The sequence below is a fragment of the Onychostruthus taczanowskii genome, unplaced genomic scaffold (genome assembly GCF_017590055.1).
Source record: "Onychostruthus taczanowskii isolate IOZ18803 unplaced genomic scaffold, ASM1759005v1 scaffold16, whole genome shotgun sequence".
Lineage (NCBI taxonomy): Eukaryota > Metazoa > Chordata > Aves > Passeriformes > Passeridae > Onychostruthus > Onychostruthus taczanowskii.
The window spans coordinates 10,489,452-10,510,434 of record NW_024498795.1 but is presented as its reverse complement, the minus strand read 5'-3'; the positions used below and the strand labels follow the sequence as shown (position 1 = coordinate 10,510,434).

General features: G+C 36.1%; 1 protein-coding gene across 1 annotated transcript in view; it reads right to left on the bottom strand.

The window, feature by feature from the left end:
• The window catches only part of RBBP8 (RB binding protein 8, endonuclease), a 30,648-nt gene continuing 9,665 nt past the window's right edge, over window positions 1-20,983 (bottom strand). The window contains exons 4-18 of the mRNA XM_041399312.1: window positions 20,610-20,722; window positions 18,984-19,059; window positions 15,720-15,886; window positions 14,204-14,305; window positions 13,409-13,506; window positions 12,656-12,783; window positions 10,834-11,719; window positions 10,621-10,747; window positions 8,713-8,813; window positions 8,215-8,320; window positions 7,175-7,327; window positions 6,515-6,584; window positions 5,474-5,570; window positions 1,982-2,123; window positions 1-98 (exon numbers count right to left, since the gene is read on the bottom strand). Coding sequence (XP_041255246.1) covers window positions 1-98; window positions 1,982-2,123; window positions 5,474-5,570; window positions 6,515-6,584; window positions 7,175-7,327; window positions 8,215-8,320; window positions 8,713-8,813; window positions 10,621-10,747; window positions 10,834-11,719; window positions 12,656-12,783; window positions 13,409-13,506; window positions 14,204-14,305; window positions 15,720-15,886; window positions 18,984-19,059; window positions 20,610-20,722 — 2,464 coding nt within the window. The remainder of the gene's footprint in view (window positions 99-1,981; window positions 2,124-5,473; window positions 5,571-6,514; window positions 6,585-7,174; window positions 7,328-8,214; window positions 8,321-8,712; window positions 8,814-10,620; window positions 10,748-10,833; window positions 11,720-12,655; window positions 12,784-13,408; window positions 13,507-14,203; window positions 14,306-15,719; window positions 15,887-18,983; window positions 19,060-20,609; window positions 20,723-20,983) is intronic.

Here is a 20,983-nt window from a genome sequence, read left to right as displayed (position 1 = left end):
TTATGTCTTCTGCTCTTTTCCTTTTGGGGAAAACATCACTGCATAGGGCTGCCGCCTTTTTGGACGTTGACAGGGAGCAAGGTCCTCTTTAATGTAGCCTTAAAAAGAAAAAACCTAGGGTAAGAAATACTATATAAAAACAGGCATAACTTTAGCTTTACTGTGTGTTTAGTGTCAAAAAATAACTTGTGAATTTTTTTCTCCTTTTGGGGCAAGTGGTTCTGACTTCACATAAAAGTTTGGAGATCCCACTGTGCAAATATTATTCATTAAAATACACAGCTGCTTTCTAGTAGGTGACTGCACAATAATGCAATACAGACAGCTGACAATGAAAAACAGAATGGAAACTATGAATTGTTCATCTATTCAAAACAAAACTGCACTGCCATTTTCTTTTACCAAGGATTTTACATAAGAGTAACAAAGTATGCAATAACTGCCAATTCAATTCACTAATAAAAATCACTTTTGAAAATGTAAATCCTAGTCATATAGAGGAAACTTCAGGCACATGTGTTTTGTAGGAATAAACAGTACCTCCCTCTGTTTTAAGAGCACCCAGGTTCATTAAAGACTGGGAAAAGCTGAACATGAGCCTATAGATTAAACACACCTTGAAAGCTCTCTGATAAGAAAAGTGAATAGAAAAATTCTATAACATTCTCAACGTAGCTAACACTGACAGTGAACAGACATTTTATGCAAATCAATTTCAGCACCTGGCTTTTGTCAATTCCTTACTGTTGATCAGCAACAACATCCACCAAAATGAGAGTAGTAGATTTCCACTTCATAGTTGGAAAATTATGTCTACATAACTCAGTTATTTTAAAAAAACCAAAACAACACAAACAGATGGTTTAAGATACCAATAAGGAGTAGAAAATACCTTTGTTGTACCCCAGTACACTGGAGTGGCAGGAGCAATTGCTCATCATGGGAACTCTCTCTTGTGTTTTAGTTCACTTGCTGCACTGCTATAAAATATTTCCTTTTCCAAGGGCGGGTTGATCTAAATTCTGCCTCTGATATGCTGTTGAGACCATTAACTGGACAGCTCTTACTCCAGAAGAACAAGGAGAGAGCCAAGAAGCTAATTTTTAATGAGGCTGCAAGCAGATTCCAAATGGCTAGTAACAAGTTATATGGTCCATAAAAATCAAAGCTCCCTGTTGTGAAAGATTAAGGATGATACTGCAACACTATCACAGAATACACATACACAATTCTGGCTACATTTTCCTATGCCTGACCTGACACTGTTACAGGAACAGATAAAAGCAAATGTTAATGTTTCAAGATATAAGGAACTCAGAGAGTTTCTATAGGCCTCCTCACTCCAGCACTTCACCACTTCTGAAGAACTGTACATAGAGTATACTACAAACTCACCGTGTTTTAACATAATTTGTAAAACCTCATTTTTACACTAGGCTCTAAGATTTTGAAAAGTTATTTAAAAAGAACAAACTTCTATGTGAAGATGAGTTTAAAAAAACCCCAAAACCAAACACCACATCTTTTCATTGTCACTAACAAGCAGGGTATATGTATGAAAAACTGTTTCACTACACCATGCCTGCAACATTTCCATCACCTGGTACAATGATACACTAAAAACACTGCCAAAGGACATCAATAGTGCTGTCTCTCCTAAGTAAGTACAATCTCTTGGCCTTTACCTCTGAAAATCCAATTGCTGCTTATGGTCAAAGATATATAGGGTTTAAATTAAGTTCTATGAAAATCCCAATTATTTCTGCCTTCTCTATCTAGACTCTAAGAAATTCTCCTTATATTCCTTTCTTAGTAGTACAGGAACTGCTAAAGCCAGACAATGGTGGCTGCAGTGGCTGCTGATAAACAGACCTCAACAAGAATGGGTGAGAAAGGCTGCTATATGAACTAGAGATAATTTCAGGGAGAAAAAAAAAAAAGAGCTTTAAAAAGTACTTTTCAAGCTTTTTTTGGCACAAACCTCTTTCCACACAGGTTTGGGTGGAAGGAAATCCAACCTCCCAGAAATTTTCAGGAGTATTTGGAGGAATGTAGCGAAATCTATGTCTTGAACAGGAAGCTAGTTTCTTCTCTCTCTCTTCTTCTGGAATGTCTGCATAATACTGAATGTAAGGGGGGAAAAAATCCCAGTTAACAAATTTATACATAATAGAGTGACTGCTTCACACAATTGACATTATCAATCATCGTGTTTATTAACACAGTTATCTAAAAACAATGGTGAGGACAGCCAGAGTAGAGATTCATTATCCAAGTGACAAACACCTGGCAATTATCCTAAAAGCTTACTGAATTTACAGACTAAGTATAACAAATTTATCGTGGCTTACAATTTGTTAACCTTCTGTCTTTTAACATACCATAAGTAACAAGGTTGAGGCACGTGTACAATTACTTATATCAATAGTCTACTGACTCATTTTACAAAGCTAAGTAGCACAGGTGTTGAAAGAGATCTGAATTTTAAAATTTATTAAGTGTCAGCTTGCATCTAGAAATAAAAAAAGGAAAAAAAACCCCACAACAAACCCCATGCTGCAGAATTATTTCCAGTATCCAAATTTACAGCAGTAGCTGCAAACTTAAGTCAAAATGGTTCCTACTTACTTAGCCTCAAATTAGAAGTAAATAAAGAGTAAGTTTAAGTAGTGGACTGACACTGGGACTCCAGAAATTATCTGCCAGCTGAGCATTCTCTATAGTAGATTGGCTACACTCTATCACCCCTGCCAGCTGTACTGGGGCCTGCAATGAGAAAAGTATATGCTCCCTCCAAACCTTTTTACTGGGTGTTTCCCTGAGTAGCATCATAGAAAGTTAGAGTATATTTTCTTCCATGCAGTTTTCTACTGTTTTAATTTGTAATTCTAGTTGTATTTCCTAAAAATACAAATTTGGACCTTAGAGCAGAGGGTCAAAATATTTTAAAAGTGAATGCACTGTTTGATTCAAGTGGTAAGGAACAGTTACAGCCACACAAGAAACCTGACCCTTGTGAAAATGGTGAAACAATTCTACTGAAATGGCAGTGTTACAATTCAAAAAGGCAAATTAAAGTTTATAACTCATTCAATCAGACGGAAAGTGACCTAGACTGGGGAATTAGGGAAGAGAACAGGATACCTCTGTCAAAAGAGATTATTTCATGCTCTCAGCTACTGGCATGATTTCAGAAAACCTACTTGGAATTGTAAAGTATGCTCATTCAACTTGTACTGACAGAAGTTAAGAACGAGGTGTTAAGTCAACAAAATTAACTATAAGAATTCTAGAGTGTCCGTATAAGAAAAATATTACTGAGTTTTAGTTAGGGATAATTAGCAGTGCTCCTTATTTTGTCTTGTAAATAGCCTGAAACTTTACAAATTAATTTACTAAAAGTTGTTAGTGTGTTGCATTTTTTTTAATTAAACAATTTATGATTAGTAAGGAATATTTACAGATCCAACAATGAAAAATACAGTACAGTTTAACAGGAACAGAAAATAAGAACAATCAAAAATCAAGATAAACATGTTTTAAAAATAAATTAGAAAGAAACTTCTTCTTTGGCTTCTTTAGAAATCTATTAGGGTTGACAGAGAATGAGAGTTAGGCATGTCAGCTAAACAGCAAAAAGAACTCTCAGCTGTTTTCTAGATTGATCTCACTGTCCACAGCATTTTTAATCCACACAAAACATTTGAGCTAGGCTTTTCCATGTGTGAAGATACTGCAATCTCATCCTGTCTTCCCTGTAAAAGAATTGTTTATAGAACTCTACAATTTGCAGTTTCAGAAAGTAAACAAGCCCTAAAAACATTCCTCCCATTAGTTTAGCAAAAAATTTACAGAATAATTCCTGTAATCTAAACTCCTATAAAAATACATCTGAGTGATCCTCCTACTCACCTAAGTGTAGCTACACTAAATAACCACACTAACAAATGTTACTTTTACAAGCTACTTGTAACTTCTGCCTACAATCTTTCTCTGATAGCATCACAAGGTCATAAAAAAAAACAAAACAAGACTTCTTATCAAAAGTTCTACACTGTAAAGTGAATGAGATGCTTCCACAAAGCTTTAAGATAAGCACTTATAAAGAACTTTAATATCAGTCTGCTGTGGCACGTGCAGAAGTTAAACCCCAGGTCTTCTCAGAGTGACAGTAAGTGACCCCACTGACACCACTTGCAGTACAGGGCCAGCATCCATTTACTGATCTCTATCCACTCCCTAAATATTCCCTTAGACTTTGGCAGCTTTTCAAACCCATACGGCTAATCAGCAAGCCAAGACTTTTCTAAAGCATCATTTATGCTTTATCCAATACTCCCTTCTTCCACAGCCATTTAATTCAAAGCTAGTTTTATTATTGTGCAATGACACAGCCAAGAATTCCACACATTCCAAGACATTAATTTTGAATGGTGTAGACTTAAAAAAAAAAAGCCCAAAAAAGCCAAAACCAACAACAAACCCAAACTTTCCTAGCATTTAATGTAGAAACCTACTGTTACAAAACTGGAGCTGTGAATATTTCCAGACACTATAGTTATTACTCCAATTTGACAGAAAGCAACACAAATTGGATTTACAGAAGGAAGATCTGTAGCTTACAGAAACAGTAAATTAAAATGCTTAACACATGGCTCTGGAACCATGAAACAGACTGAAGGTTGGGGGCTGTTTTGTTTTCTTTCAAACTCTTTAAATCAAACATATTTTTAAAAATGGTATTTATAGTTGACTGTAAAAATTAAGTATTTGTATTTAATGAGTTCTACCAATATTTTTCAGAAAATATTTTCACGAGAAACATACTCTAATAAATTTCTTCAGCTAAGTAAACGGGACTTGACTATAAAGTGAATAGCAGGAGAATCTCTGAAAAATGTTGGTTCTATATACATGTGGAAATTAAGTGGAAAGATTCCAGAAAATTCACCATTGTTCAGTCATTAATCCACACTTCTACTGAGTCATCATTTATTAGATCATAACTATTAATGGCTAAATAAAATGTGTTCTTATTACACATGTAATTACATCAATATTTTATCTCTACACCAAGTATCTGTAACCAAAGCAGCTTAGTAAATACAAATGGAGGAAAAAAATGTGTAATGTGAAATCGAAAATTTCATACCTTTTGACAAGCATTAACGTGTATTTTTTTTTATTAACAGTAATCTCACTGGAACCATGATGCAAGAAGCTCTTCTGTCATGCAGATACACACAAAAAAATCAAACCCAAATCTTTGTATGCTATATGTGGTTACTGCACTAAAATTAAACAAACCACCTGCAAATTTGGTTATCCAGCTTTGGTAAAGACTTACTTCCCAGCTACTGTAGGTAATGATGATGATGCAACCAGATTAATAATTAAAAACAGCACTTCAGCACTTAGATATTGTCTGGAGTTAGAAGAATTGAAGACTGACAAATTTTAAAGCTCTACTTACTATTTCACATTCCTTACAAGTGTGGCCAAGTAATTTTCTTCTTTCTTCTTTTTTTCGAATAACCTCAATATGAGGAAAATCTAACATAGTATTCTTTCTGAAAAACAAAAATGTTTTCATGGAATAGTACATTTATTTCTTCTACATGACTGGAATTTTTCATTCTTTTAGAACACAATGATCGACAGACAAATTAAAAAAATAATTCAGACAACATAAACAAAACCCAAATCATACTGCCTTTCATAGTTGAATAGGGCAATTTCTATAAATAAAACAGTTTTCAAATGCAAAATGAACTTTTACATAACCAGAGATGTGTGTCTCATTATTACGGCTTTTCACAGTGTAAAAGTAATTACTATATAGAAATTACTCAAATAGAGATCTTCCATAGAATATTTTTGTCCAAGACAGAGTTGTGCTTGCAATGACTTCCATGAGAGGAACATATGTTGGGGTTCAAGATCAGTAGGTTCTTTTCAACTTAACTGCTTTCAAAACAGGAAACAAGTTTTCCCATACAAAGAAAACATGCACAGGTAAAATATAAGCTAACTGAAGGGCTTGGTATCATTATAAAAGGAAGGCTCAGACGTCTAATTATGATTATACTGGAAGGCAACAGAGGAGGCACTAAGAGGTGCAATTGTTGAACACCATTTATTGCCTAGAGAGCAATGGACAAAAACACCAGAGAAGGTTTTCATTTGTACAAGCAGCCCACAGGTCCTTGCCTCATAAATTCAGGCATGACCACACGCCTGTAAGAAACCACACAGATTACAAAATACTGCTTTCACTAAAATTATAAAAAGCAGAGGAGGCAATCCCTTCTCTTCAGCAAATGTAATGGGCAACTCAACATTTTTTCCCTTACCCCAATTTTTATCTAAAGTCTTTTATCTAATGTAGTAGATTTTCTGCATCTTCAACTGCTAGGCTGTTACACACAAACACCTTTATTTTATGGAGGATCAAGTTTCCTATAGGGAAGATATAAAGAGCCTTAAAATGCCCATAGAGAACAAACTAAATTACCTCTCATCACTTTTGAAATAAGGCTCCACAAAAGCTTTCTGCTTGGCTTTATCTTGTTTATCCTCATGTTCTGTAAACAGACATGCAAAACAACATATAAGGTTATCAGACTGCCTGCAGAAATTTCTGTAAATTAACTGTTAAGAAAATGCCATGTACATTTCAGTCTGAGACAACAGATTCAAATAGGTACAAAAAATAATACAAAACTGATAGAATGATCAATCAAGAAGCATTACTGGAGCAGAAGGAAAGCAGCAGTGACACAAGCAAAAAAGACAGGAAGAACATCAAAGGAAAAGCTGCTTAAAATACAAAATACTGTAAAATCTTCAACAGAACCTAGAATAGTGAGAAAAAAGAAAGTAAATAACTGTAGCCAAAACCTGGTGTTTCTTTTAAGAGTCAATTTAATGTTCTGCTGCTGTGCCAACTTCCACTATGCATTCCACATTTGTGTGGTGATAAATGAACGACCAAAAAAAAAAATTCATATTACTTTATGTTTTGTCCTTACAAGTAATCAACTTTACCACAAATTTATGAAAAAAGAACTGGTGGTTAATTTGGCATATTTGTTCCTAAAGAACAGAGTCTGATTTCAAATCAACTCTTGTAGTTTGGGTAAGCTAATAAAGACAAAACCAAATTATATCCCACTCTTTAGTTTCTTGCTTGCTGTTGTTATTCCCTTATCCTGCTCTTCATCATGAAGAGTTTCTTTTTCATCACATGTAGGAGGACTATCTTCTGGTAGGCAGGATTCATATTCTTCATGGGTCGTCTGATCAAATATATTTGTTATTTCTCCTCCTGTTATTAAAAGCACAAAGAACATCCAAATCAGTGTCTCAATGATTTTAGTCAAGAAATTGCATTTTGACTAAATGTGTATCAAAAGAATTAACATTTACTTACTGCTCCAGTACTCAAAACCAGCTACACCTCAATTCTTGCTGAAACTTCTCTGTCAATCTTTCAAATGTGGCCAATGCTCATCTATTTTTCAGATACCTTGGATCCCATTTCTTAAATCTGATTAACTGCTAAATCACCGTGAGGTACCTTTATCCTTAATACTGGATACGTGAAATTTTTGTTCTTGTAATCATGGACTTATCCAAGCAAAAGGAAACACTTGCTGTGGGTAGGAAATAGTCACTGCTGTGCAGCCATGATTCACCACATACCATATGGCAAAAGTGATATAAACACATTTGGATTTATTTTAAACATACTAGTTCTATTTATGTCATTAAAAATAAAATTAGTCTTCTCATACAAACTTTCTCATAGAAAACTTTCAAAGCTGTTTACTGCAGGTGAGATTAGAACTGTTATATGGTTAAGTATTTCACCCTTTAAGCACTGTAAAGGAATAGCTAGCTATTGGCTCTCAGCACAAATCCTGTATTTTTTCTTAAACTATGTTAAAAAAAAAAAACAACCTCAAAACCCACCACCAACTCTCTAGTAAGCAGACTGACCCTGTGTAACCTATAAAAATTCATCACCACTTTTTTACTGCAAACCATTTTTTACTATCTAGCCATACAGAAAAAAAAAAAAGAGCTCTTTTACTCTTTCCTTGTCCTCCTCAAAAAACCAACCAAACAAAAAAACTCCAACAAATCCCCAAACCTCCACCATACCACAAAAAAGCAAACCAAACTGAAGAGAAAAAAAAAAAAACAACTTACGTGGACTGCTTTCCTGTTGATTTTTCATTTCTAATAGCACACTGTCACTAACATAAGTATAATCCATATCAACAACTTCCCCTCCAACTCTGGTCTGAGAACCACCCTAGGGAAAAAAAAAAGCAAGCATGACAATTGTACCCAGAAGCAACTGGTGTAGTCAGTGTCAGTGCTGTGTATCTGAAACACTTTCAAAGCAGTTAGTGGCTTCTTTTTGGACACTGATTTATTTTTTCTCCTGCAGGTTACAGCCTCCTTAGAAATCTCTCTCACAACTATTTGTCCACTTTCATACTGAGAATATGCCTGCTGAGTTTATGAAGTACAACTAAAGAGTGGACATGTTTTAGGATAACTATAGCATGATCAAACATCAAATGAGCCCAATTTCAAATTTTGTTAGAAAGTGGGTTTGGTCTGCCCAGAACAATGTTCATGATACTGCTTTGCAGGCATTTCCAACATCATAGAACATGCAGACTTATTATAAAAGTTCACCTTTGTATCAATCACAGTAATGTCCATTTTGTACTGTGAAAGGTCAGCTCCTGGGTCTATGCTCCACTGGAAGTTTTCTAAAGAAGGTTTATCTTTCAGGTCTGTATGTACAGAATACGAGAAAAAAAGGACAAATAATTAGAATCAAATTCTGCCAGAAGCATCTGATCCCCTGGCTGTTCTGTATGTGCTTTATGATGGTACTCAAGGTGATCTGGGATCAGCCTGGGTCAGGCTGATAGGCTTGTAGTTCCCTGGATCCTCACTCCAGCCCTTCTTGTAGACGGGTGTCACATTTGCTCACCTCCAGTCAAAAAGGACCTCCCTGGCTATCTGGGACTGCTGATAAATTATGGAAAGTGGCTCAATGAGCACTTCTGCCAACTGCCTCAGTACCCTCATGTGGATCCCATCTGGCCCCATGGATTCGTGTTTAAGTGGTGCAGGAGGTCACTGACAATTTCCCTTTGGACTACGGGGACTTCATTCTGCTCCCTATTCCAGTCTTCCCGCTCAGGGCCTGGGTACCATGAGAATTACTATTAAGGATTTAGGCAAAAATGCACTAAGTACATCATTCTTTTCCTCATCCTTTGTCCCTATGTTTCCCCCAAATCCAATAAAGATTATTCTCCTCAGCCCTCCTTTTGTCGCTGATGGATTTACAGAAATATTTTTATGGCAGTAGCCAGATTAAGGTCTAGCTGGACTTTGGTCATTCTTATTTTTATCCTGTGTAACCTCACAACATCCTTCTAGTTCTCATGAAGCTGCCTGCCCCCTCTTCCAAAAGTCATAAACTCTTTATATCTGAGTTCTAGCCAATGCTCTCTGTTCTTGCAGCACAAGGGGCAGCCGGCCCCTACACCTTTAAGATTCTCTCCTTCAAGAATGACCACACTTCTTGGACTCCTCTGCCCTTCAGAACCGCCTCCCAAGGGAGGACTGTCAAGTGATCTCCTAAACAGGCCAAAGTCTGCCCTCCAAAAGTTCAAGGTAGCAGCTCTGCTACCTCCCACTTCTTACTTCTCTGAGAATGGAAAACTATCCTTTTGTGACTGTCGTACTCAAGATGGCCCCCAACCATCACTTTACCTATCAGTCCTTCTCTGCTTACAAACAACAGATCCAGGGGGTGGCTTCCTCAGTTGGTTCACTATTGAAGTTAGGTCCATGACAAGTGTCACATCTAAGCAAAGAGTACAAAAGTGTCTGGTCGTTGCCCCGAAGATACCTCTTGATTTATCTCTGAGGGGAATACTTAGATTCCAAGCATGGCCATACCAACTACTGGCAAGTATCTTTTAAATTCATGATGCAACTATTTCTAAATAAAGTATGCAGAGTAACAGCTTGGCTGAGGAGTACAGAAGCTTTGATTCTAAAACACTAGCTCAAAAATTTAGTTTTCCAACTGGGAGCACTTAGGAGGAAAGAAGATACATGCTCTGGAAAGAATATATGACAGGCTGTGTTCATTATCAATGAAGGTACAAATTTCCTTACGAGATCATTAGGAATAATGAAAAATATTAAGAAAATTACTTATGCTTACTCTTGAGTAGTTTTCGAGTATTTGATATAGATAAACTCAAACTTAATGAGATTTTATTATTACACTGAAACAAATAACAATGCTAAACAAACAAGAAAGAACAAGATTCCTAGCCTGTTGAATGTGCACCTGAATACCAATGATATATTTATTATACAGTGGCAAAAGTATGCCAGGAAGATACAGATACATGTTGGGGATGATCTTGAGAAATCCAAATAGAATGTGACTGAGTTAGAAGCAGAACAAAGGGATTAAAGTAGAAGAAAGGAAGATAGGAAAAAATTCTATTCAATCTGAGCACAGGCTGAGGGGGTAGGCAGGCAGTAAAAGGAACATTTTCATCAAGTTACCTTGCTCATTTTGCTGTGCTTTACTTTTTGATAGTCTACAAGGGTTTGGCTGAAGTACAGATGCTGGTTCAGACTCTCCATGTCCTGTCCTTGTTTTCTTTCTATTTGGTACATGGCCACTGGCAACCTAACAACATATTGCAATTTTACTATTACCCAAAACTTAAATAAAATACTTCAAAGGAGAAGAAAAAAAAAGTCAGAAAACCATACCTTTACATCATCAAAAAGTTCCTCTGTCTCTGCAGAACTTGGCAGTGGTGCAAATTTGAAGGGAGGAACTTCTTCTTTCATTGGGATCTGGTTTTTCCTGTCAGGGAATGTTTTTCCCAGTACTGCCTCTTGTACACAGGATTCCTCTTGTAAATCTCTGCCAAACAAACAGTTCTCATTGTTGGCATTTTGCAAGGATGATGAACCTTCAGGAATGGTCTTCCCTATGTGTGAAAAAATGTCATGCAGAGTCACTTGCTTCAGTCTGTTTTTATACGTCTCCTCACTTCCCTGTTTTTTCTCTTGACCACGAACTGCAGAGAAGCGATCAGACAGATCCAAGGGCTTATCCCCTGCGTGTTCCCCATTAACCTGCTGAACATCAGATCGAAAGGGCACAGAGTTCTCTTTGCTGAATGATGTTTTCTCACAGCTAACTGCATGATCATCTTCAGCTTTCTTCCTCTTAGCACACCTGCCTTCTAGCTGCTTCTGGTATACAAGAAGGACATCGCTCTTGATCACCTCATTTTTAGCTGTGCAGGTGTTTCCAACACAGGTTACAGCCTCAATAGAATTATTTTTCACAACCATTTGCCTATGGACAGAGCCCTGGCTGATAACTGAGTTGATTTCCGACCCAAGATTCAGTGGTGCAACAAAAGCAACGTCTTCAGATTTTGATCTACTTTTATGAGATCTGGAACTGGATGGATTGTTGAAGAGGTTGGTTTTGAGATGAGGCTTCAATCCTGAATCTAAAATACAAGGAGCATGAACTGTAGTTGAGTTGTTCTTCACACTGCTAGCAGCTCCAAAAACTGGAGAAGCTACCCGAGAATCCCAGTCATCACATGGTGGAGTGTTATGAGATGGATCTGAAATACTGAATACAATGAGACATGAGAGATTTTTCTCGTGTACAGAGGGAAAGAGAAAGAGATATAAAAAAATAGAATGTTTCCTATTGCTGATCTGCCTTAAAGCTGTGTGAGCTGCTAGTGTTAACTGAAAACAGAAAGAAAAACAAAAATTCACCAATTCTAGGGATAGGTACTGTTGTACTTAGAGCTGTAGAAGCCCAACAAAATACAGATCTTGTCCTTGATTTTGGTGTATGGTGTGAAATTCTGTTTCACATTCAATTGAGAACCAAGGACAGAGTTAAGCTTGCCTAAGTTTCTCTTCTATCCAAGGACTCCCTACCTTTCAGTGCAATAAAAAGGAAGAAAGCGAGAATGGTTGCAATAGAAGTCTATTTAGGTTCTCATAAACATCTTAAAACCACAATGGATTCTCAAAGCTTCTGCAAGTGAAGGAAAAAAGTGCAAGCTCCTTTCAGGGACTGTTTTTTGCTTGTCATCAACAAAACATAGATTCAAGACAACAAATAGGGCCAAAAAAAATCAGTTTACACCTCAATATCCTGAGGAGAGTGGGAAGGGCAACAGTCAATTGGTCTGACACTTAATCACAGCAACAGAATCTTTCTTTCATTCCAGCTCCATGCCCACTATCAACAGGATTATGGGCCTCAGAAGATACCTTGCAATAATGAGAAGTTAGGAAAGAAGGGACTATGTACACAAGATGCCCAAACCAGAAGTTTGTGAATTAAGTAAAAGCCTACAGTTTTGCACTCTATCAGTTTCTTTGCTTTTCATGTTATTTACTTGAAAGAAACCCCTCTGATACAAAATACTTATTTCCATTTCTATACCTTTAAAGCAAAACGCTGCATGGTTTGAAATTCTACAAAGACCCAAACTTCTTTAAGCCTGCTTAAAACAATTATAACTATTATAACTCAGTGGAAACACACCCTAAATTGTTGTCGTCATTTCTTGATTCACAAGCTGGATGTTTTCTTGAGTCTTCAGACTGCATGCTCTCTGAGGCCTGGCTCAGAACTGTATTAGTGAGGGGAAGATTCAGTACACTCTGGGACTCCTTGCAAGTGGTGAAGGAAAACAAAGAAAAGAAGTGTGAGAAGATACAGGATTTAAAATTAGAAATATGCTCAGTTGGCACATAAATACTTTGAACACCCATTCAAATCAAAACATTCAAAACTCTGAAAAATCATAAAAGCTAAGAGATGAAATTTGGACCAGAAGCTTTAAAGAAATCTTATGGAAACTGAAAAAAAACATTCACATGCATGGACACAAAAAATATTCTTCATAATATAATTTTCATGGTAGTTACCAACCAAAACCATCAAATAATCTCACCTGAGTCACCAACCAGTCTCATAGCCAAGAAACATTTCTCAATGTCTTAGATTTGATTATTGCACAACGGGAATTTATCAGACCCAAGGATTTAGATCACTGTACTAATAAAACTTGAAAGGAGGAACCATGTCTCCACCCTCCTCAACCTCCCCAAGACAGGTCAGCACAGTTATATCTCTTCATGCTCCAGTCACCAAAGACTAAGCAAAAGCAAACCAAAGTGAGCTTACTGGAACTCAAAATACTTTTGCAGAATTTTAATGCAAAAGAGAAAAACACTGTTTTTGTAAACAACTGGCCCAAAAAGTTGATTATGAAAGAAATTTGGGAATACTTACAGATTCCTCTTCAACACTAAGTCCAATTGTTTCTGCAACGACCGCAGCCAAGTTAAAAGATGGCTTTGGAACAGGGTATCCTCCCACCCTTGGTTTATCTTTGTGAGTAGAAAGAAGGTCACAGTAAGTTACATATGCATTATAGTATCTTGCTCGACTCACAGAGATGGTACACACACACAACGAAAAGGATCACAAATTAAAACTGGCATTTATGGATATCGTTTGAACTCCATCAGATAAAAGTTGTATTTGGAAGCAGTAAGTGGCAAAAGAATTTCCGATGCGAGCAAACTGCTGTGTCAGTTTGATACAGAGAAATATGTGTCCAGTTTGAATAATACAGCTCCCCAGAATTAAAAATCAATGTATAAGTTTCTTTTCACACTCCCAGTCCAGGGCATAAATAGTCTGACAAAAAAACGGAGATAATGTGTATTTATAAGGCAATACTTGTCTTGCATATTTCCTGACAGTAACCATTATTTTTCATGTATTTTTATTAGGAAAACAGAGAGATGAGTTTCCCTTCTTTGAGGGGTTTAACATTACTCAGTTCATTCAACTGGGGCAAGATAATAAGATTGGAAAGAACAAGAACAGCAACCACCACAGCCCTGACTTGCCACAGACCTGAATAATTCCATGTTGCTTGTCAGTCATTAGAGTATTTAAAAAAGTTTGTGCTTTATTAAGTTTCTGTGTTAAAAAGGGTTAAAGAGATGAAACCTCAGTTTTACAATATTTTTGCCTTATTTTGAATGGAATTAGAACTAAATCTATTGATATACTTACTTGGCACAGGGGACAGTTGTGGATCACAGGTGTCTGTCACTAGTATCTCTCCTCCGTGGTGAGTGCTCACTTGTGTGGAAAAGAGTGGAATCTTTCCAAACTCTAGGAGATGTGGAAACATTTTCACATGGTGAAATTAGGTATCCTGTTGTGATAATTTTGCATAGATGCAGACAATGACCCAGATCTTAAAAGCACTTAAATGCGAGATTTATTATTTCAGTAGATCTAGCAATGTAAGCACATCTGATAATTTGTGACAGTGATATGTCAGAATATAAATAAAATTATAAATATTTTATATTAATCCTTTTCCTCAAAAATATGAGTTCAGCCAGTCAGCCCTAAAACAATACTAACACAAAATGACACCACCATCTAGTCTGACCATATAAAAATAGTTATTAAAGCTGTATTTGACCTGTTAATAGGGCAATGAAATTACTGAAGAGTAAACCATCCAAGTCAACAATGTTCTGCATCAGCTAAGGTAACAAAAAGGTGAGAAACCTGAGATCTGAATCATGACAAACATATGCCATGTAGTCCTTTCTTCCTTGATGATCAACAGCTTTTCAAAGCCATTAACTGTGATAGCTATTCATACTATTTCTTACTATTAAACTTTGGATTCATTTAGTAGCTCCATTTTTTATACAGAATATGGAGAGACATAGGTATGTTTAGAAAGGAGAAAATACTCACAGCACTAAAAATTTCAAATGCAAAATAAAGGGCATGAACAACTAGCCCACCCTTTTCACCCCACAGTTATCCTATTTTTATTCTTGGGAAGAGGCTTTTAGTGAAGACTAATATTTAGTCATATTTATTCATACTTAAAATACCTTTTTAAAGTACCACAAATTGACCTGGCTTATGATATTTGCTGTGTATCAATAAAATACAAGCAAACTGCCTTATTTCACAAAAATACTTTGTGTAGACAAAATATATTAGAGTTATTTCTATGACACTACAGAACAAAGTCTGGAAATTAAATGCACACAATACTTCTGAACTTAAGACACAAAACAAGTGCAAACAGTGTGGAATACAGAGAGATCATGTAGATATCTACCAGTTTCAGTTACATTACTTCAGTTGCAGAATAATTTCAGAATGTGGCAAAACATCTGTTTCACACTCCACTAGGTGGTGACATTGCTGCATGCACAAGTCAAACCTGAACAGATGCTTTTTTAGCCAGTTTGCAAGTAGAGAAGAAAAATAGGCTGGAAAACTGTTACATTTGCATGTGCACATGGATGAATAAAAGTAGAAGGCTGAGATAAGTTCTGAGCATATCTCTAATGTAACAGTTACTGCTATAGACTTTCTTCCCTGGACTCATGCATTATCACACAAAAAGATAAAAGGTAGAGCAAAAAAAAGCACTAGGGTTTTTGGTTTTTTTTTTACTTTTTTCCCTTTGCAATCAAGTTTATACACCATCTTTCTGTTTAGCCCTTAATTACAAAAAACCCCAAAAAAACCAACAAAAAAACCCTCTTACCACCATTGCTTTCCCTAAGTTCCAAATCTGGAGGTGTATGTTCTGTGTATCGGACATGCCTATTCTCTTTTTTCCTTCTCATACGATTAACCACAGAAAATGAAGATGTTACAACTGGAGAATCTGGAATAGCTTCTTCTGCATCCACTGTTTGTTGCTTTTGCACCCTGGAGACCAAACCAAGTGGTAAAATAAAACCCCAAGTCAGCAAGATGAAGAGTTTTCACTTCAGCAAGCAGGACAATCACGCAGTACAAGAACCCAACAATTCTGGAAATACAGCCACCTCAGAAACATTACACTGTAAAAAATTAATACTCAACGCAGTTTTTAGATACATTTAACAAAAGATTGACCATTGCTCCATCAAGCCCAAGAACAGCATACAACCCTAGCTCTTCATATTTGAAGTCAGCATACAACTGCACTGTGGAAGCCCTTTTTCCCAGAAGAAGCTAGGTACTGTAGAGGTACAGCTTGTTCTCTGAAGCAGAACAAGCAGGTGCTTCTTTAACAAGAGAATGGTGAAATTGATGGATCAGTGTCTCCCCCTTGTATGGAAATCCCTGTACATCTTCACAGTTTATGACCCTGAGATTGGCTGAGTTGGCTAGAGCATGGTGCTGGGTAACACCAAGATTTTGGGTTCAATCCCTGGATAGGCCACTTGCTTAAGAGTTGGACTTGCTGATCCTTGTTGGGTCCTTTCCAATTCAGAATATATTCAGTGATTAGAAATATTGCCTTAAACACAAAATAAAAGCTTTTGGACAATTTTAAATAGTACTGAATAGCACTGTATTCAAAGCAATCACTCTCCAAAGCATTGATGTTACCTCTAACTCAACCCAAAAAGGTCATCATGGAATAATGCAAAAAAGCATGGAAAACAAGTAATGTAAAATACAAGACAAGTTATGAAGACAAGTTACTGCCTGTCACACTGTCAGCTCTAGCTACCTGCTGGAGAGTCAGTATATAATAACTGGTGTAATAAAATACATTGTCTTTTCAAAAACTCTATCTAACCATAGTGAGGAAATAACAACAAAAAAGGACTGATTTTGGATCTTTGAATTTAAATAGTTTGTTTAGTACTTCATAAGAGGCTATCTGCCCTATGGTGGTGGCAGTGAGACATGGAAGAGGCAGTAAAAGAAAAGCACACAGAAATCTAACACAGCCTTCTTCCTGCAGTTGCACTTTTCCTTACGATTCTCAAGAGAAAACACAGGCCAAAAGATAATTTCCTAACTGTAAAGAGAAGGATATAAGGTTTTGATTTAAGGGAAGAAGAGGAAATACAGATAAATTTTTGCTTGCATTGAAGCTGAACCACAACATCTTTTATAAAATAAGGTAATGGAAAACTTTAAAAAGCTGTCTGGCTTGAGACAGAAAGCATTTTTGCAGTTAGGCTTTTTACCACTACTAACTTTGAACACTTAATGACAAATACTGACGCACTGATGTTCTCAAGTCTTGACGAATCCCTTGTGTGATTTTGTAATTCCTTTTTTCGAGCACATTTACAAAGAAAGCACTGGAAAACTGTATTATCTACTAGCAATATCTCAAGACACAAATTAAAAATAAGCAACAGAGAAATATATTAATCAATTTACTTTTCAAATTTAAGTTAGCTGTTAGAGTTCTCTTTAAATTTACTGGCACACGCGGTCTTGTTTGACAAATGAACCTACTAAAAATACATTTTTCTGCACCTTACTTCTATATAAACCAAGAGGTAGTTTCTACTTACCATCACAGAAAAAAACCATCAAATGAAGCAGCTGCCATACATACTGTACATCATAACTATGTAATAAATAACTTCTGAATCATGGATTTATCTGAGACCCCAGAAGAGGTTTTTGCAGAAATTTCCTTGCTGCTCCCAGCCGAGCATAATGAAATCTCAATGTCATAAAGCATCAGATAATACAATTTTTCTACACTTCCACTGATTTCTGATTTCTTGTATTTTATATGGAGATTTTATATGGAGAATTCTCAGATTTTTATTCCTATTATAACTTGGTTACAAAATACAGAAGACTGCAAAAATGTGATTTCATATCATACAGTAGAAAAAATCTGCTACTTTGCACCTACAATGTGATGATGTTATATCAATCTAAGTTGCTAATTCTAAATAAAGTACCATGATTATAGCTCAACCAAAACAACCAAATGCAGTGACTGTATTACAACAGCAGTACTATCCTTGTAAATTACTGTTTATCCACTCAACTCTGCACTTATTTCAATGATCACCTAACATGCAGAGCAAATAACGAATTGTTACATTGGTTATTGTCAGCTTTCCTCACTTGGCCACAGATTTTTACTGGAAGCTGGGGTCATGAAGTATGTTACCCCAAGAAGATTAAGTGCATACAGAAAAAAGAAAGGACAATGAAGGTGCAAAGATGGGAGACAAACCAAGAAATACAAAGGAATAGGACTACAGTCATTCTGTACTGAACTCTAGTTGTTTCACTCGCTATTGAAGTTGAATTCTGACAGAGACAAGAAATAAACCACATGCATAAACTCCTGTATCAAGTCCACACATCCTGTCCCATTTCTCCGAGGCATGTACACAACTTAGTCACAGATAGGGAAAAGTGAGATAAGTTTCAGATGATGTCAGACCACAAGAAGAAAGGAACACTACCTCTGCCTTGCACAGTACAACCACATTCACATATTAACCACAACATTAGATGACACATTCTTACTACAGCAGATTAAAATTTCACAGTCAATTTGTAGCTCACCATTTCTATGTCTTGTTTTCAAAATTTACTATGGTATTTTTCTTTTAAAATTGCAAAATTATAGTAAGCTTATTTTAAAAATGTATTGCAAGATCCTGGGACTTACTATCTAAATAACTACTTTTCTGAAATCTTAGCCTAGGTGGAAACAAAAGGTAAAGAGGCGACCAAGGAATAAAAGCATGAGACATAAGGCTTTGCTACACACTGTGATCAGAAATCAAGCAAAATTTCTATGATAAATTCACTTCTCTGAGTTTTACTCCCAGTTTAAAACAAGATGCACACAGATAAAAGAAAATAAAAATCTGCACAATAGAAGGCAACTGGGCTTGTGTTGTTATGTTGTGGCAGTAGGCTATCTCATCACACTATCTGTCACACAGGGGAAACAAGATTTAAAGACTTAAAAGCTGATATTTATATTCCCAGACATTTCTACAGAGGAATGGGGGAATATCCCAAACGACCCAAAACTTACTCTAGCTCCTTCTGTAATTGCTGGAACTGTTCAGTTAACTTTTTATTCTCATCCTGTAAGTTGTTTTTTTCATTCACTGAAATTTACAGAAAAAAGTATTAAAAAATCAATATACACACGTTAACATGATAATCTTGTCAGGTCCTTGAAGGAAACAGAACCAATTGTAAAATGTAATACCATACACCTTCTCTGTGGTTTACAAAAATTAAGTTTCAAGCTAGCAATTTAAAAAGTAGTAAAATGACATGTTGGAAAAGACAAAGGTGGCACAACTACTCTATCACAACATTAGTTCTACACAATCATTAATTACTTTTGTTCACGTACACACAAGTCAGGCTGTGTTGTAAAGATGAGTAATTTTTCACTTGTCTCCATGGACAAAATTGCTACCTTAGGCTAAGGATAACCTATGAAATACAAAGCAATTTGAATTTGGTTTTAGCCACTAAAGTAACCATTAAGCCTTTCTTCCATGCTATCTCAAACTAATGTAGTGATAACTCCAATTCTTCAGTCCACTTTAATTTTTATGGTTTTGTTTTTATTTTGCTCTGTCTGTTTTGCCTCTAGATTCCTCAAATGATCTTTTTCCATCATTACACAGATCTCAACCCAAACCCATGGGAGCCTACTGTTGTGTCACAGCTCAAGATTTGTACCTAATAGGTGCCACCTTGATTTTTAAGGTTCAGAGCTATATTTAGAGATTGGCTGTACCCTGTTTGCTGTTCATCATTAAACTCACAACTCAGAATAATTTTATGTAAGTGCTCAATCGTAGAAGTCCTTGAAACACTGATGTGTTCTGTATTAGCATAGTATTTCCATAATTTAATATTTCCATAATTTAATTAAGCACCAAAAAGCTATTTTTGTCCGGCATTACCCCTATTTAAATCTCATTTAATGTCTGCTTGTTCTTGACAAATAAAGACAACTAAATGATACAAAATACTTAATGGCAAAGATAACATTAACATTCAAAAATTCTGTCCTTTATTATTCTACACTTTATACAGTCAATCTTTCCAAACTCTCTTTATGAACATATTTCTGTCCTGCTTGTGTATCACCTGAAACAAACAGTTTAATTTGTGTCACATGTTCTATTTCTTGATTTCAAAATGAACTGGCTACAAGCTGCCTGGTATAAAGCTATTTTTTGTGGCCTCAGTTGGTTATGAGACAGTTATGGGTTTACTGCATTTAAAGTCCAAGACCAACTACAGGACACAAGCTGGACCCACTTCTGTCTGAGCTTGATACTTTGCAATCACCAATTCCTTTTGAAGTCAGGGTTTTCTTAGGAAAGCTGGCAATCATTCTAGCTGTAGGAATAAACAGAAGCAGTCACATTTTATCTAAAGTAGCTACTTTACAGTGTAAGATTTTCCACGTCAGTTCACTTTCAGTATCAGCACTTCAATCTAAGAAGGTGGGTCAAATGACTAGTCACTGGTATGTTACATATTTTCAGACTGTACAGTTAAGTATCCCCTGACTGAACTTTTTGGGCTTACTAAACACACCACATATAAATTATATCAAGTTACAGGAATTACTGGAGAACTAGTTGACAAAATAGCATGTTTTGTCTTCAGGCTTGGGGATAAAACTCACTAAGCTCAGTTATAAGTTTGAGATTCTGCTGCCGGATATTTTCAAACTCTTGCTGCTTCTTTCTCATATGTTCTTCGGTTACAGCACAGCGATCACATAACCCCGCTCTTAATCTACAATAAAATGAAGAGAAAAAGGTCCCTCTGTTAAAAAAATATTGCCATGCATGAAGCAGATACCAATGTTTAACAGACCTTTTCAACAACGAAAACCAGAAAACTTCTGACAACTATGCAGAACACCACTAAGTATTGTGGTTTTATATGTTCACATAGCAATGTTTTGAGATTTCCGAATAATCCAATACTATATGCACTAACATTTGCACAAATGATTGTAGGTACTGGATACTTCTAAAGCAACGTGCATTACTT